Source organism: Astyanax mexicanus, chromosome 3 (genome assembly GCF_023375975.1).
Source record: "Astyanax mexicanus isolate ESR-SI-001 chromosome 3, AstMex3_surface, whole genome shotgun sequence".
In the NCBI taxonomy this organism is placed as follows: Eukaryota; Metazoa; Chordata; class Actinopteri; order Characiformes; family Acestrorhamphidae; genus Astyanax; species Astyanax mexicanus.
In genome coordinates, this window is record NC_064410.1 from 8,388,281 (window position 1) to 8,407,222 (window position 18,942).

The following is an 18,942-nucleotide window of genomic DNA, read 5'->3' on the forward strand; positions in this document are numbered from 1 at the left end:
TGCTCTCTCGCTGGCTCTCACCGGATCTGTCAGACAGCGACATCTATCGGTTAGAAACTGAGTGCAGGCAGAGTTTATGCAGCAGTGAGTGTGAGCAGTGACGTGCCGCTACACACACACACACACACACACGCACTCGTACACACAGCAGAGAGAGTGTGTGTGTGGGGAGATGTGTTAGCTAGCAAATGTATTCGAGGCTAATTGGACTTTCTCAAAACTAAACAGCTTTAGAGAACGTATGAGAAAGTTTAGTCCGGGATGGGCTGTGTTTTAAAATCGCATTCCACGGCTCCGGTGTGCGAGTATTTTGGCTTTAAGCCAAATGAGTGAGGAAAACCGTCAACGTGAATCAGCCGGTATGTTTACAAGGTTTCACAACAGTGGAAACAAAAGCTGGCAATACTACTAACCTGAGATCTTATTTAAAGCACAACCATCCAGCCCAATTCATCCAGCTGAATACTGAATATAAAAAGTGTTCACCCAGAGAGATCCTGCCTCAAGCCCCACACGGTAAACATGCTGGTGTTCCTGCTCTGAATTAGTCTGGCAGTTACATTAAAAAATTTATTTATAGCAAGAGCTCTTGCCTGCTGAGCCATCAGTGTGTCTTCGATCATATGGACTAAGCTAATGTGTGTTTTACAGCATATACATATATGATCAGAAAAAGGAATCTGCAAGTGCCCATGTGTTCAGAGTTTAAAAAAAATAATTAATGTAAATGTTACTTTAATCTATTTGTTGTTACTTTATTTTTTGAATAAAGGTCTGTTTAATATTTAGTGCAGTTTTTCAGAACGCAGGGTGGGTGTACTTTATTTGTTTTAGTTATTTAGGATATTAAAATATTTTTATATTGGGAGCCTAATGTCTGCTCTCAATAATATAAAGTTAGTTTAACTGTAAAATGGTGTAATAGTATTATGCTAGTATTTTATTAGTGTGGCACATTAACTTAAAGCACCTTTGGGAGCCCAGAAGCAGAAAAAAAAATTCTATAGTGGTGCTTTAAAATGACAATATTATCGTTTATCGCAATAATTTCTGGGACAATATATCGTCCTGAAAATTTTATTGTGACAGGCCTAAGTATCTGCTATAAAATACTTCATATCCACTGAATTATTTACTATCCATTATGATTTATTCAGTAGTCAATATGAATAATTTAGTATCCATTACAAATCATATAGTATCCAATATCAATTATTCAGAATACACAATGAATGACTCGAATTAACGAATTAATGTACGACGATGAATGTACTACGAATTAGTCAGTATCCGCTATGAATTGTTCAGTATCTATAATGAATATTAAATAACTACTACGAGTAATAATGTAGTATTCCTTATGAGCTATTCAGTATCTGCTATAAGTTATTCAGAATCCAATATAAAATGCGCAGTATCCAGTACAAAATATTAATTAGCCACACATGTCCAGCAGATCAACATTCACACACAAAGGTCTCAACAACTTTACTTTCAGACACAACTACAAACTTTGTAGTGTGTGTGTGTGTGTGTGTGTGTGTGTGTGTGTTCTGGTGCTCACCCGGCCTTCAGGCTCTGTAAAGCTTCATCCACGTTGCGCTGGTGGAACTTCACCATGTAGGAGTGCATCTCTTTATAGTTATTGCGGATGTTCCTCTCTGTACTGCCGTTCGGGACAGTTCCAAAGCGGAATGGGGGTGAGAAATCATTAGGCCTCTGGAACTGTAAAGAGAGAGAGAGAGAGACAGAGAGAGACAGAGAGAGACAGAGAGAGAGCGCAAGAGAGAGAAAGAGCAAGTGAGGTCAGTGAATCATTTTGAATTTTCCAAGCTTAAAAAAAGCATCAGTTCACAGAATCAGCACTGCTCAGGTGTATAAGATAACAGGGTGGTAAATACTCTGCTAAAAAAAAAGTGTAATTAGTTGAGAACAAAATGACATAACATTCAACAGAAAACAAAATCATCATTAATTCACACTGAAAATCAAAGTAAAACATCCAATTTTTGTGAATTTCATCACAGTAACTCATAATGTTACTCAGTAGGTAGTATGGCCTTCATGTGCTTGAAATGCAAAATTCACTGATGATCAGTGATGGTTTGGAGAGACATGTCATCTGCTGCTGTTGATCCACTGTGTTTTATTATCAAGTCTAAAGGCAGTGCAGTTTTGTTTTCCTGGAAAATCTTACAGCGCTTCATGCTTCCCTCTGCTACTGACAACTTTTATGGAGATGCAGATTTCATTTTCCAGCAGGACTTGGCACACTGCCCACACTGCCAAAAGTACCAATTGGTCTTACATATTTTCTGAGATACTGATTTTTGGGTTTTCATTGGCTGTAATCCATAATCATCAACAATAAAATAAATAAACACTTAAAATTTATCACTCTGTGTGTAATACATCTATATAATATTTTTCTCATTTTTTGTGATACCCGACTCTGCCACGATTCCCATAACTTCCTCCACCATACCCAACACTCCCTCCACCATACGAGACACTTCCTCCACCATACCCAACACTCCCTCCACCATACGAGACACTTCCTCCACCATACCCAACACTCCCTCCACCATACCAGACACTTCCTCCACCATACCCAACACTCCCTCCACCATACCAGACACTTCCTCCACCATGCCCAACACTCCCTCCAGCATACCAGACACTTCCTCCACCATGACCAACACTCCATCCACCATACCAGACACTTCCTCCACCATGACCAACACTCCCTCCAGCATACCAGACACTTCCTCCACCATGACCAACACTCCCTCCGCCATACCAGACACTTCCTAAACCATGCCCAACACTCCCTTCACCATACCAGACACTTCCTCCACCATAACAGACACTTCCTCCACCATGCCCAACACTCCCTCCACCATAACAGACACTTCCTCCACCATGCCCAACACTCCCTCCACCATACCAGACACTTCCTCCACCATGCCCAACACTCCCTTCACCATACCAGACACTTCCTCCACCATGCCCAACACTCCCTTCACCATACCAGACACTTCCTAAACCATGCCCAACAATCTCTTCACCATACCAGACACTTACTCCACCATACCAGACACTTCCTCCACCATGCCCAACACTCCTTCCACCATACCAGACACTTCCTCCACCATACCAGACACTTCCTCCACCATGCCCAACACTCCCTCCACCATACCAGACATTTCCTCCACCATGCCCAACACTCCCTCCACCATACCAGACACTTCCTCCACCATGCCCAACACTCCCTCCAGCATACCAGACACTTACTCTGACATGCCCAACACTCCCTCCACCATACCAGACACTTCCTCCACTATGCCCAACACTCCCTCCACCATACCAGACACTCCCTCCACCATGCCCAACACTCCCTCCAACATACCAGACACTTCCTCCACCATGCCCAACACTCCCTTCACCATACCAGACACTTCCTAAACCATGCCCAACAATCTCTTCACCATACCAGACACTTCCTCCACCATACCAGACACTTCCTCCACCATGCCCAACACTCTTTCCACCATACCAGACACTTCCTCCACCATGCCCAACACTCCCTCCACCATACCAGACACTTCCTCCACCATGCCCAACACTCCCTCCACCATACCAGACACTTCCTCCACCCTGCCCAACACTCCCTCCAGCATACCAGACACTTACTCCGACATGCCCAACACTCCCTCCACCATACCAGACACTTCCTCCACTATGCCCAACACTCCCTCCACCATACCAGACACTCCCTCCACCATGCCCAACACTCCCTCCACCATACCAGACACTCCCTCCACCATACCAGACACTTCCTCCACCATACCAGACACTTCCTCCACCATGCCCAACACTCCCTCCACCATGCTCAACACTCCCTCCACCATTCCAGACACTTCCTCCACCATGCCCAACACTCCATCCACCATACCAGACACTTCCTCCACCATGCCCAACTCTCCCTCCACCATACCAGACACTTCCTCCACCATGACCAACACTCCATCCACCATACCAGACACTTCCTCCACCATACCAGACACTTCCTCCACCATGCCCAACACTCCCTCCAGCATACCAGACACTTCCTCCACCATGCCCAACTCTCCCTCCACCATACCAGACACTTCCTCCACCATGACCAACACTCCCTCCACCAAACCAGACACTTCCTCCACCATGCCCAACACTCCCTCTGCCATACCAGACACTTCCTCCACCATACCAGACACTTCCTCCACCATGCCCAACACTCCCTCCAGCATACCAGACACTTCCTCCACCATGACCAACACTCCCTCCACCATACCAGACACTTCCTCCACCATGCCCAACACTACCTCCACCATACCAGACACTCCCTCCACCATACCAGACACTTCCTCCACCATGCCCAACACTACCTCCACCATACCAGACACTTCCTCCACCATGCCCAACACTCCCTCCACCATACCAGACACTTCCTCCACCATGCCCAACACTCCCTTCACCATACCAGACACTTCCTCCACCATGCCCAACATTCCCTCCACCACGCCCAACACTCCCTCCACCATACCAGACACTTCCTCCACCATACCAGACACTCCCTCCACCATACCAGACACTTCCTCCACCATGCCCAACACTCTCTCCACTATGCCCAACACTCCCTCCACCATACCAGACACTTCCTCCACCATGCCCAACACTCCCTCCACCATACCAGACACTTCCTCCATCATACCAGACACTTCCTCCACCATGCCCAACACTCCCTCCACCATACCAGACACTTCCTCCACCATGCCCAACACTCCCTCCACCATACCAGACACTTCCTCCATCATACCAGACACTTCCTCCACCATGCCCAACACTCCCTCCACCATACCAGACACTTCCTCCACCATGCCCAACACTCCCTCCACCATACCAGACACTTCCTCCATCATACCAGACACTTCCTCCACCATGCCCAACACTCCCTCCACCATACCAGACACTTCCTCCACCATGCCCAACACTCTACTATGACTGATGCCATACCCAATTCCCCTGATACCATTCTCAGTGGCCTGTCTCCTCATTAACAATACAGCTGAGCTGAGCGCAACGATTCGGGGCTACTGGAAAATTATTCGGGGCTAAAGCCCTAGAAGCCCAGGCCAGGCGACCCCCTTGACCATGCCCAACATGTCTGTCACTCTCTTCACTATTCCTGACACCTCCCCCTCCGTGCCCAACACTACATCCTCCATGCCCAACACTCCCTTCACTTTGCGTGATGCTCCTTTCTCTATGCCCGACACTACCTCCACCATGCTCAACGCTTAATACACCATGTCCTATTGTAACTCCTCCATGCACAACATTACCTCCACCATGTCTGACACTACTGCCATCATTTCTGAAACTCCCTTCATCATGCCCAACGCTATCTGTACAATGAACATCGCTTACTAAGTTCTTATTGATTTAAAAAGATCTCTCTCACATGCACACTCTCATGTTCACATTCACGCACAAAACACAGTGCATCCAACAAAAACCTTATTTAACAAAAAGCAGCATCCAACCAATACAGTAAAAATCCAATACTCATCCAATACTGTCGTACCAGCAAACACACACTAAACCTCTACATTTACACCTGTTAACATACACTCAACAGGTACATTTACACCAGTACAGTAATACGCAACCAGTATAGTTACACCAGTATACACACTAGACTAGTACTTTTTCACCACTATACACACATTTATCAAGCAGAGTTACACCAGTATACACACACCAAATCAGAGAGCAGAGTGTTGTACCTTTTTGTCGCTAAGGCCAGACACCTGGTCCACATACTCCTCCTGGATCATGAAAGCCGCCAGGTTGGCAGTGTAGCTGGCCAGGAAGATGACAGCGAAGAAGGCCCAGACGGACACCATGATCTTACTGGTGGTGCCACGAGGGTTCTGCACAGGGACAGAGTTATTGAAGACCAGACCCCACAGCAGCCAGATCGCCTTCCCGATGGTGAACGACGGACCTCCGGGCTCTGAGGAGAAACAACCACATCATTAAAAAACACTGTAGAACCAAAAGACATTCACCAGAACGTGTACAAGGGGAGAACAGAGCTGCCTGAGAGCAGTCTGATCAGTTCTGTTTCCAGTTCCACTCCTCTACAGCTCCATGCTGAGGGGCTTTATACCCCTCTAGCTCACACATTCGGCATTATGGCATGGTGCCAATAGGTTCATGTTGTATTCTTTTATTTGTTGTGTTGTCCGGTGTTGACCAGGGGTTGTTGCCTTTGTGCTTCTTAAAAAAGGACTGGAAGTTTTGTTGGGGAGATTCTGGGGATTTGTGACCTCTACTCTCTCCACAGTCTTTAATAAGAACCTGAGCCAATGCCCCTACTGATATAACCCTCCAGAACGCTTAAAAAAACGGGATAATATTTCCTTTGTGCTTTTGTTGGCTCAACAAAGAATTCCTATTAGCTGGTCCTGTGCCCCCATAATTCCCTTTGGCTGAGAGAGGTTGCCTTCTTTTTGCACCTAGAATAAAGAATAAAGTTTGGTTTAAGGGAATCCGTGAACAACTTCTATATGTGCTGCTCACCTTTGCTATACTTTTTCAAATCTCCCTACAGATGACTTGCAGTTCTCCTCCCTAAATATAATAAATAATGCATGATAGATTTTCACTTTATTGTAAACATCTCAGCTTGGTTGTAAGGATTTCTGTATTAGATCTTAATGGCTGAGTATGAAAGAGCGTTTTTTTACACCTGTAGTTGTTTTCTATGGTCCGGATCAGTTGATGAGTTTGTTTACTTGGAGCATTAGGCATAAACCTATATGCACCAAAATGGGCTCTAAGCACCTGGTCTCTGATTGGTCAGAGATGTCTGGCATGAGAGCAAAAAAAAAAGTAAAAAGAGGGAGTGCTTTCAAACTGTTTTCAATGGGACGTGCAGCGCAGATGCAGTAAACGCTGCACAAGCCATGCGTGTAAACAGCATGGAGCAGCAGAGACAGCGTCTGTTCATAGCAGTATATTATCTGGCTAATATATCAGATTAAACTGTGTATAATCAGCAGATTAGCTAAATTAAACGTGTTGGTTGAGGGCCGGGAAGATTACGGCGTAGTTAACAAACTTGATGGCGTAATTAACTGATTCCAAGTTAATTGTGTGTGTTAACGATTTTAAGTTAACAGCCATAATATATTGTTTTCTCTTTTTTCTTATATCATATTATATAATTTTGAGGTGATTTGTTTGTGTATTAGTTTATTTCTTGTTGCATCTTTGTTTTAGGGTGATGTATCTGGTGATGTTTTGCTCTAAAAAAAAAAAATAAATAAATAAATAAAATATTCATAAAAAGAGGCTTGGACTTTTTTTGGCTGCTTTGTGAGAACACTTCTAAAAAGTGCTATATAAAAAAAATTGAACTTATTTAATCTAAATGTTTGTTGTTTATCTGCTACAGAGCGTTATAATATATTGGTAGTAGTTCTCTACAGGGACTAGACAAGCTGTGTGTGTGCATTTGCACATCTGTGTATGAAGCAACAGGTGCATCTTAAACTGTGTTCACATTTTGACTCAAACATTGTGATCCAAACATTATCCAGAGCTCCCTTTAAAACATGTAGTGTACAGCCACACAGCCAGAGTCAAGTTCCTGGATTGCAGAGACCAGAGTTCCTGGATGTTCAGATTTCTGGCCAGTTTAATGCTTTAACCTACCAGCGTACTCTGCTCTGCAGAATGAGGCAGTGGTTTGCTCTGTTCCTGCTCTCTGTTCTCACTTCCTGTCGGTTCTGCTCACGTCTCACCTCAGTTCTGCCTAATCTGCAGCTCATGACCTCAGCGGACACTGGCGAGCTGAGCAGCAGGTGTATCCACATGAGCAGGTTGAAGTGAGGAGAGCGAGAGCAGCAGGACAGAAGGTCGGTCAGGAACTGGGACTCAGCCGTCGCTGCTGCTCGCTCCTTCAGAGTGAATATATCAGACATGACATCAGCTCTGTGCCGGTTCTATAAGGAGTGGAGGACGTCTTTATGCACGGCAAATTCTGTTTTTTGGAATAAACTCCCAGAGAGTTAATATCAAGTGTACAGTACAGGCCGAAAGTTTGGACACACCTTCTCATTCAATGTGTTTTCTTTATTTTCATGACTATTTACATTAGTTGGCCCGCTGTTAAGCAGGTTTTTATAATGTGAGATTCAAAGTTTGAATGCTAGATGTCAGAAACGGGCCAAAGAGTCTAAAAGCGGAGAGAGTGCGCATTTCTAGTGCAGAAATACAGGGCAAAGAGTCTAAAAGCGGAGAGAGTGCGCATTTCTAGCGCAGAAAAAGGGGCAAAAGAGTCTAAAAGCGGAGAGAGTACGCATTTCTAGCACAGAAATACAGGGCAAAGTGTCTAAAAGCAGAGAGGGTGCGCATTTCTAGCGCAGAAAAACAGGCCAAAGAGTCTAAAAGCGGAGAGAGTGCGCATTTCTAGCGCAGAAAAACGGGGCAAAAGAGTCTAAAAGCGGAGAGAGTGCGCATTTCTAGCGCAGAAAATCGCGGCAAAAGAGTCTAAAAGCGAAGAGAGTGCGCATTTCTAGCGCAGAAAAACGGGGCAAAAGAGTCTAAAAGCGGAGAGAGTGCGCATTTCTAGCGCAGAAAATCGGGCCAAAGAGTCTAAAAGCGGAGAGGGTGCGCATTTCTAGCGCAGAAAAACGGGGCAAAGAGTCTAAAAGTTGCCGTAATTAAGGAGTTTAATATTAAGAGACATCATGAAATTAAACATCAATTTGAAAAATCTTAGTTTACACAACGCTGTCAAAGATAAAGATAGTTAGTCAAGTAAAATGGTGTGTAAATGAAATAATCAGGAAAAAAGTATTATTTAAAGTGCTATATTTCATTATATGTTTTATTACAGAGTGTGGCCCGTGACTTCAAATATATTTCTCCTTCTGGCCCCCAACAAAAAAGTTTGGACACCCCTGTTGTAGATTCTCACTGAAGGCATCAAAACTATGAATGAACACATGTGGAGTTTTTTGTACTTAACAAAAAATGAGCTGGCCTCCACAGTCACCGGACCTGAACCCAATCCAGATGGTTTGGGGTGAGCTGGAGCACAGAATGAAGAAGGAAAAGGATCAACAAGCGCTAATAAACACCTCTGGGAACTCCTTCCTTCAAGACTGTTGGAAAACTTTTCATTTCAGGTGGCCACGTCTTGAAGCTCATTGAGAGAATGATGCCAAGAGTGTGCAAAGCAGTAATCAGAGCAAAGGCTATTTTGAAGAAACTAGAATATAATGTTTTTTAGTTATTTCACCTTTTTTTTGTTAAGTACATAAAACTCCACATGTGTTCATTCATAGTTTTGATAAGAATAGTTTTGATTCAGTAAGAATCTACAATGTAAATAGTCATGAAAATAAAGAAAACGCATTGAAAAAGAGAAGGTGTGTCCAAACTGTACTGTATATGCGTGACCACCGAATACACTCTATGACAGAGTTAAAGTGACTCTTTTCTGGGAGTTTTCTGACCTTTTAACTGTGTTCAGGAGTTAAATCTAAACTGTTGTGGGAGTTAAAATATTTATCCCATCTAGAGTAAAATACAGCTCTTACAACTCATTTACAGTGTTAACAATTTATGCACAAATCTGTTGTTAAACTGATATTATTAAAACACTGTAATATTTAAAAACCCTGAAAGATTTAGGAGTAAAAATGGCAACAAAAAGCATAATTACTGATGACCAGTGTTAATTTTGACAACAAATATTAATTTAGTTTAAGTCATAATTTAGTCATCTGAAATGTTTTTAGTTTTAGTCTAGTTTTAGTCGACTAAGTATCACAAGAATATAGTCGACTAAAACTACAGTCAATTTAGCCGACTAAAATGTAAAGGGTGTAAATGTTAATGCTTTTAATCAGTTTCCTTGAATTATTAACTATACACTTATACGAAACGAAACATTTATTTTCATTATTTTGAGTTTCGAGTCTACCCGGGTTTTGTATCTGACCAGGTCCGCGCTGCTGCAAAAGAAACTGGCACTGATTGGATAAGTGCCCCGTTTGTCCCGCCTCTCCACCTATGGTGGATCTCTTCCTAACTGGTCCCTACCTTTCACAAAACTACCTTTCTGCCACACATTTCTCGTCTCGTTTTATTCGTTGACGAAAATCTCAGGTAATTTCGTCCTTGTTTTTATTTTTTCATACAGATTTTTTTAGTTATCGTCTCGTTTTCTTCTTGAAAAAAAGGTTCGTTGACGAAATCTATGACGAAAGTTATTCCTCAACAAAATTAACACTGCTGATTACAATAACAATTTCATACTCAATTTCAACAAGCGTACGCCAGTGTATATTTTTTCATTGCATGGCAACTTTAATCCTGCATTGCAGTTTTCAGTGCATTGCCAGCACTTTGCAACACTTAACAGTGCAGAAGATAAGAAGGTAACTTGCTCTTATAGCCGACAACACATCGGCCAGTCAAACAACCATTATATAAATTAGCATGAATGGAAGGCAGCCCTGGTGGACAAGACTACACAATGATGATAAGCTAGGATTGGGGGACACGCCCACTAGAGAGTTCAGTCACACTCCTCAACACCTTGGAATAAATTCTGAAATAAACTCTACACCACCAAAGAGTTCCTCTCAACTCAACTTGTAGTTTAAGTTGGAGAATAAACTCACACAATTTAACACTTTCACACATTTTTTATTGTTTAACCCCAGATTTTTGAACTCCAGAAATTTGCTGTTCTGAGTGTTTCTAGGTTCTGTTTGGAGATGTGTGTGGAAGTAAAATGGTTAAACGGTGTGTTGAGTGGCGGTGGGTGCGGTTGGGGTTGTTTATTCCCCTCCTGTTCGGTATGTGGCGGTCCTCAGTCCGCTGAGAGGCGCTGGGAGGGTTGTGTAACCAGCTCCTGCTCTGAAGGTTGTAGCTGCTTGAACATTCACTGCTGGAGTATATTTTGAGTATATTCTGATCCAGCTTTCAGAGCGTTGGAGCTGCGCTGGTCGGCCCGCAGGGAGGATCCTCCAGACTAACCTCCGCAGAGAGGATGATATAAATATAGACCAATCATAAAGAGAGGCATTGATTTACTCTCTCTCTCTCTCTTTTCCTCTCCCTCTACTGGAAGATCTAACGCTCCACGCTCTGTCAGCGATGACACCACACTCCTGAAAATATGGAAATGAATGCAAAACAGACAGATAGACAGGTTAGGGAGAGAAAGAGAGTGTGAGAGACAGAGAGAAAGAGAGACAGAGAGAGAGGGAGATGTGGGAATATGGAAGATGGGTAGCAGGTGACTGAACTCCCACATGAGGAAGAGAGGAAAACCTGCGTAAACAGTGACAACTGTCGGTGTGTCTGTGTCTGTGTGTGTGTGCGTCTGTGTGTGTGTGTGTGTAGGCGGAGTGCGAGAGGGTGCCAGTGTCACCTGACAGTGATCCTCCTCAGCTGAACACACATCCTCACACACTGCACCCGGGTGCAGGTGCAGTAACTCACCCCGTCCGTCGGCGAGGCAGCGGTTGTATCCCACAGGGCTGAAATACTCAAACACGAAGACGGCGAAGGCAGAAACCAGCAGCAGCATGACGAACATCATCACCCACACATCCGCACTGAAGGGCTCTGAACACACACACACACACACACAGCACCTTAAACACCACAGATCACCACTCTCCTTCTACCTTCTAAACATTTACAGCAGAACCAGCAGCAGTCTGGACTGTCCAGTGTCAGTATGGGCCAACTGGCACCAACCAGAAGCACACTCAACATTGAGAACTGGGACACTGTAGTCTTACACAATCAGTCTGTAGAGTACCAGTCTGTACACTACCAGTCTGTACTGAGGCAGTTTGGAGTTAGGGCAATAGAAGTTTGTGTTGGGGCAGTCTTTAATGCAATGATTCAGGGGACAGTAACTGTCTGCACTGGAGCAGTCTTTTTGGGCAGTTTGAGGGAAAGTAGCTGTCTATATTGAAGCAGTTTGAGGGACAATAGCTGTATGTATTACAGCAGTTTGGGTAGATTGGGGGACAGGTGCAGTCTGTATTTAGGCAGGTTGGGGAACAGTAGCAGTCTGTATTAACGCAGTTTGGGGAACAGTAGCAGTCTGTATTTAGGGAGTTTGGGGAACAGTAGCAGTCTGTATTTAGGCAGTTTGGAGAACAGTAGTAGTCTGTTTTGGTAGTTTGGGGAAAAGTAGCAGTTTGTATTTAGGCAGTTTGCAACAAAAGTAGCAGTCTGTATTTAGGGAGTTTGGGGAACAGTAGTAGTCTGTTTTTGGTAGTTTGGGGAAAAGTAGCAGTTTGTATTTAGGCAGTTTGCGACAAAAGTAGCAGTCTGTATTTAGGGAGTTTGGGGAACAGTAGTAGTCTGTTTTTGGTAGTTCGGGGAAAAGTAGCAGTTTGTATTTAGGCAGTTTGCGACAAAAGTAGCAGTCTGTATTTAGGGAGTTTGGGGAACAGTAGTAGTCTGTTTTTGGTAGTTTGGGGAAAAGTAGCAGTTTGTATTTAGGCAGTTTGCGACAAAAGTAGCAGTCTGTATTTAGGGAGTTTGGGGAACAGTAGCAGTCTGTATTTAGGCAGTTTGGAGAACAGTAGTAGTCTGTTTTTGGTAGTTTGGGGAAAAGTAGCAGTTTGTGTTTAGGCAGTTTGCGACAAAAGTAGCAGTCTGTATTTAGGCAGTTTGGGGAAAAGTAGCAGTCTGTATTTAGGCAGTTTGAAGGATAGTAGTAGTCTGTATTGGAACAGTTTGGGTGCACAATCAGTATGTATTTAGGCAGTTTGGGAAAATGTAGCAGTCTGTAATTAGGCAGATTTGGGGACAGTAGCAGTCAGTTTGGGGGCAGTATTTAAAGGGGCAGTTTTGGGGACAGCAGCTATATATAATGGGGAAAGTGGCTGCATGTATTGGGACAGTTGAGGCCTGTATTTAAGCAGTTTGGGGGAAAGTAGAAGTCTGTATTTAGGTAGTTTGGGGGACAAAACAGTCTGTATTTAGGAAGTTTGGGGAAAGTAGCAGTCTTTATTTAGGAAGTTTGGGGGGACAAAACAGTCTGTATTTAGGAAGTTTGTGGGACAGTAGCAGTCTGTTTCGGAATAGTTTGGGGGACAGAATCAGTCAGTATTTAGGCAGTTTGGGGAAAAGTAGCAGTCTGTATTTGGGCAGTTTGGAGACAGAATCAGTCTGTATTTAGGCAGTCTGGGGCAGAATCAGTCTGTATTTAGACAATTTGGGGGCAGAATCAGTTTGTATATAGGCCATTTGAAAGAATATAGTAGTCTATATTGAGGCAGTTTGAGGGCAAAATCAATTTGGGCGCAGAATAAGTCTGTATTTAGGCAGTTTGGGGGACAATAGCAGTCTGTATCTAGGCAGTTTGGGGGACAATAGCAGTCTGTATTTAGGCAGTTTGAAAGATAGTAGTAGTCTGTATTTAGGTGGTTTGTAGGCAGAATCAGTCTCTATTTAGGCAGTTTGGGGGACAATAGCAGTCTGTATTTAGGCAGTTTGGGGGACAGTAGTAGAATGTATTTAGGCAGTTTCTGAGACATTAGCAGTCTGTATTTAGGTTTGTTTAGGCAGTTTGGGGGGCAGAATCAATTTGTATATAGGCAGTTTGAAAGATAGTAGTAGTCTGTATTGAGGCAGTTTGGGGCAGAATCGATTTGGGGGCAGAATCAGTCTGTATTTAGGCAGTTTGGGGTAGAATCAGTCTGTATTTGTGCAGTTTGGGGTAGAATCAGTCTGTATTCAGGCAGTTTGGGGACAGAATCAGTCTCTATAGGAACAGTTTGGGGACAGAATTTGTTTGTTTTTAGGCAGTTTGGGGTAGAATCAGTCTATATTTGGGCAGTTTGGTTGCAGACTCAGTCTGTATTTAGGCAGTTTCTGGGACAGTAGCAGTCTGTATTAGAGCAGTTTGGAAAAACAATAGCAGTATGTATTAGGTCTGTCATGCTTTAATACATCACTCTGGATTTATGGTTTCTGATTATCTCACCTAGAAAGGCTGAAGGTGACACGGTGCCGTTGCTGCGGGAAACCATGACACTGATGCCCGTCTCAATGAACGGCACAGAAAAGTCAATGACTTCTGACCTCTCTTCATTTATTGTCAGAGAACCAACAGCCATGTGGGCATTCTTCAACACAACCTGAGACAAAGTGGGAGAGGAAGAGAGAAAAAGAGAGTGTGTTATAGATTAATTATAGAATTATATATATCTATATATCCTAAACATATGCCGTAAACCCATTTAACCTCCAAATCCCAAAACCCTGACCCATAAACATTAAACACCTGACCTAAACCATAACATTTAACCCCTAAACATTATCCCTAATATCTAAACCATAACCATAAACCCTAAACACTAATACTTAACCATAGCCATAAACCCTATACCCTAGGCATTAACAACAATGCCTTAACCCTTGCAATAAACCATAGTTCTTAAATCCTAAAACCCTGCACTCTAGCCCTAACCCTAAACCATCATCCTTTAATGCTAAACACAGTAGGAGCATTAAAATGAGGATGGTATGTTGATGGCAGGATAAGGATGGTAAGATGAAGATGATATGATGAGAATGGAAGAATGAGTATGGTATAATAGGGATGGTAAGATGAGAAGGTCACGATGAGGATAGTAAGTGGAGGATAAGGGTGATAGGATGAGACTGGTATGATGAGGGGGAGGATGGTAAGAGGATGTAGGATGAGGATAGTAGGGTGAAGTTGAGAATGGTAGGGTGATGATAAGGTAAGGATGGTAGGGTGAAGGTGAGGATGGAAGAATGGTAGGGTGAGGGTGAGAATGGTAGGGTGAAGGTAAAGATAGTAGGATGAGGATGTTGGGGTGAGGATGAGGATGGTAAGAGGATGTAGGATGAGGATGGTAGAATGGTAGGGTGAGGATGGTATGGATGAGGACAGTATGATGAGGGTAATAGGAAGAAGTTGGTATGATAAGGATGAGGATTACAGGAAGAAAATGGCAGGATGAGGATGGTGAGGTGAAGGGTAGGATGATACGATGAGGATGAGGATGGTAGAAAGAGAATTTTAGGAAAAGGGTGGTAGGATGAGAATAAAGGGGTGAGAATGAGGATGGTAAGATGGAGCTAAGGATAGTATGAGGATGAGAATGGTAGGATAAAGATGATAGGGTGGAGGTGAGGATGGTGGGGTGAGGGTAAAAATGGTAGGATGAGAATGGTAACATGAGGATTGTAAGATATGAATGGTATGATAAGGGTGAGGGTGGTAAGAAGATGTAGGGTGAGGATGGTAGGATGAGGATAGTAGGATGAAAGGGAGGATGTGGAATGTGGATGGTAGGATGAGTATGATACGGTGAGGTCGAGGATGGTAGGATGAGGGTGATGGGGTGAGGATGAGGATAGTAGAATGAGGATAGTAGGGTGAGGATGAGGATAGTAGGATGAGGATAGTAGGGTGAGGATAGTAATGTGAGGGTGAGGATAATAGGGTGAGGAAGAGGATGATGGGGTAAGTACGAGGATAGTAGGATGAGGATGAGGATAGTAGGGTGAGGATGAGGATAGTAGGATGAGGATAGTAGGGTGAGGATAGTAATGTGAGGGTGAGGATAATAGGGTGAGGAAGAGGATGATGGGGTAAGTACGAGGATAGTAGGATGAGGATGAGGATAGTAGGGTGAGGATGAGGATGGTAGGATGTGGTTAATGAGGGATGAGAATGAGGATGAGGATAGTAGGGTAAGGACGAGGATGAGGATGAGGATAAGGATGAGCATAGTAGGGTGAGGGTGAGGATGGACAGATGGGGAGAAGAAGAACCAGCAGAGAGAAGAACAACAGAATGAAGAAAGGAGAAAGTGGGTCAGCGCTCTGGGTCACTGCTGGAAATAACACCCCCCCAGCACCCAGTCTCTCCCCCCCGTCCCACCCTGGCCTGATCCATATGCACACTTAGCCCTACATACCTGCTGCTGAACTGGGACAAAACACAGCCTAGAAACAAGGTGTGTGTGTGTGTGTGTGTCAAAGAGAGAAAAAAGGAACAGTATAAAAAACACACTCTCTCACACACACACTCACACACACCATTACAATGTCACTCACTCATTTACCTACTCACACTCACTCAGTCACACTACCCTGCTCACTCTCTCTTACTCTCTCTCTCTCTCTCTCTCTCTCACACACTATTTCATTATTCTGCTCACTCATTTGCTTATTCTCTTATTCACTCTCTCTCACTCACTCACTCACTCACTCTTACTCTCTCTCTCTCACCTGTACATCTCTTTCTCTCTGTTATGAAAGTGACCTGTGTGGGCGTTACTGAGAATAAGCTGTAAAGAGCCTGTGCGAGTGTGTGTGTGTATGTGTGTGTGTGTGTGAGCATTGCAGTAGATGTGGATTATAAGTGGCTCTGAGCTGCAGGGCGGGTTAAACATAACATTAGTCAGAGTTTCAGACAGAAACTGCAGGAACTGCTCAACCCTCACTGTATATCACATACCTACATTTAGAGTGTTATTAATATATTATTCACCCTAATGAGAGTCTGTAGCTCTGCCTCCACAGTGTATATCACAATACCTACATTTAGAGTGTTATTAATATATTATTCACCCTAATGAGAGTCTGTAGCTCTGCCTCCACAGTGTATATCACAATACCTACATTTAAAGCGTATATACAGTATACAGTTGCGAGAAAAAATATGTGAACCCTTTGGGATTACTTGGATTTCTGCATAAATTAATCATCAAAGTCACAACAATAGACAAACACAGTCTTCTTAAACTAATACCACACAAAACATTATATGTTTGCATGATTTTATTGAACACAACATGTTAACATTCACAGTGCAAGGTGGAAAAAGTATGTGAACCTTTGGATTTAATAACTGGTTGATCCTCCTTTGGCAGCAAAAAACCTCAACCAAACGTTTCCTTTAGTTGCAGATCAGACCTGCAGAACAGTCAGGAGGAATTTTGGATCATTCCTCTTCACAAAACTGTTTCAGTTCAGAAATATTCTTGGGATATCTGGTGTGAATCGCTCTCTTGAGTTTAATGATGCAACAGCATCTCAGTTGGGTTGAGGTCAGGACTCTCCAAAAGGTGTATTCTTTTCTGTTAAAGTCATTCGGTTGTTGATTTACTTCTATGTTTTGGGTCGTTGTCCTGTTGCATCATCCATCCCCTGTTGAGCTTCAGTTGGTGGACAGATGGTCTTGGTAAACTTGGGAATTCACTTTTCCGTTGATGACGACAATCCATCCAGGCCCTGAGGCAGCAAAGCAGCCCCAAAACCATGATGCTCCCACCACCATGTTTCACAGTTGGGAAGAGGTTTTGATGATGCTGTGCCTTTTTTTCTTCACACATAGCGTTGTGTGTTCCTTCCAATCAACTCAATTTTGGTTTCATCTGTCCACAGTATATTTAGTCAGTACTGCTGTGAAACATCCAGGTGCTCTTTTGCAAACTTTAAACATGAAGATAGTTTAGAAGTTGTTTTTTTTTGGACAGCAGTGGCTATCTCCGTGGTGTCCTCCCATGAACCCCATTCTTGTTTAATGTTTTTCTTATTGTAGACTGGTCAACAGAAATGTTAGCATGTGCCAGAGATTTCTGTAAGTCTTTAGCTGACACTCATTGATCATTCTGTGCTGTGCTTTTGCAGTCATCTTTACAGGACAACCACGCCTAGGGAGACTAGCAACAGTGCTGAACTTTGTCCATTTGTAGACCGTCTGTCTTACCGTGGACACATGAATATCAAGGCTTTTAAAACCCTTTCTAGCTTTACGCAAGTCAAAAATTCCTAAACGTAGGTCTTTTGGGATTTTGTGCTGAGAGGCATGATTCACATCAAGCAATGCTTCTTAAGAACAGCAACCTCACAACTGGTGTGTGTTTTTTATAGGGCAGGGCAGCTTTAACCAACACATCCAATCTCATCACATCCTGGCTCCAATTAGCTCTTAGAAAAGTCATTAGCCTTGGGGTTCACATACTTTTTTCACCCTGCACTGTGTATTAGTTTAAGCAGACTGTGTTTGTCTATTGTTGGGACTTAGATGAAGATCAGAACACATTTAATGACCAATTTATGCAGAAATCCAAGAAATCCCAAAGTGTTCACATACTTTTTCTTGTAACTGTATATTCACCTTAATGAGAGACTGTAGCTCCACCTCCTCAGTGTATATCACAATACCTACGTTAGTACTGAACCCTACATGGTTCAATAAAGCCACAAAAGAAAGAACACTATGTTCAGTGTTGAGTAAATCTCTTTCAGTACTCTGTAGAACAGTATACTGTAGTTTATCCAGCACTAGAGGAAGAACCGAGCTCCTCTTCATGCTGATATAAACATTTTAGCTCACTGAAACTCCCGTTCTTCATGCTGATCTACGTTACTGTGACCGATGTGAACCACCCACCCACCTTTCCTCTAATAGAGTATCTGTGTAACCGCACACACTAACCTCTCCCACCATGCCATTCCAGGTGCCGTTTATTTTCTTGCCGTGCTTGCCGTTGGTGACCAGGTAAAGGTCGTAGGTGAACTTCACTGTCTTGGCGATTTTCTTCAGGATGTCGATGCAGAAACCCTTACAGCAGCGTTTGATGTACACCCCCGAGTCCCTGGTCTGATTGCTAAGAGAGAAAAAGGGGGAATTTAATTTAGTCAGATTTACGTTAAACTAATCACGTCTTTAGTGATTAGTTTAGCCAGTTTAGTTTAGCTTAGCTTAGCTTAGCCTAGCCGGGGTGTTCTGTTAAGTTCTACTAACCGATATGTGCTAGTTGGTGACTGTGCATTCTAAACACACATAATTTGTAATGTTTT

At 43.3% G+C, this 18,942-nt stretch overlaps 1 protein-coding gene across 4 annotated transcripts in view; it reads right to left on the reverse strand.

Annotated features, from left to right (window-relative positions):
* The window catches only part of LOC103041816 (glutamate receptor ionotropic, NMDA 2B), a 118,011-nt gene that overhangs the window by 13,843 nt on the left and 85,226 nt on the right, over window positions 1-18,942 (reverse strand). For all 4 annotated transcript variants that reach the window (XM_049475777.1, XM_049475775.1, XM_049475776.1 and 1 more), the window contains 5 exons: window positions 18,578-18,749; window positions 14,081-14,234; window positions 11,572-11,697; window positions 5,829-6,058; window positions 1,565-1,725 (listed from right to left, as the gene is read on the reverse strand). In XM_049475777.1, the coding sequence (XP_049331734.1) occupies window positions 1,565-1,725; window positions 5,829-6,058; window positions 11,572-11,697; window positions 14,081-14,234; window positions 18,578-18,749 (843 nt within the window). The remainder of the gene's footprint in view (window positions 1-1,564; window positions 1,726-5,828; window positions 6,059-11,571; window positions 11,698-14,080; window positions 14,235-18,577; window positions 18,750-18,942) is intronic.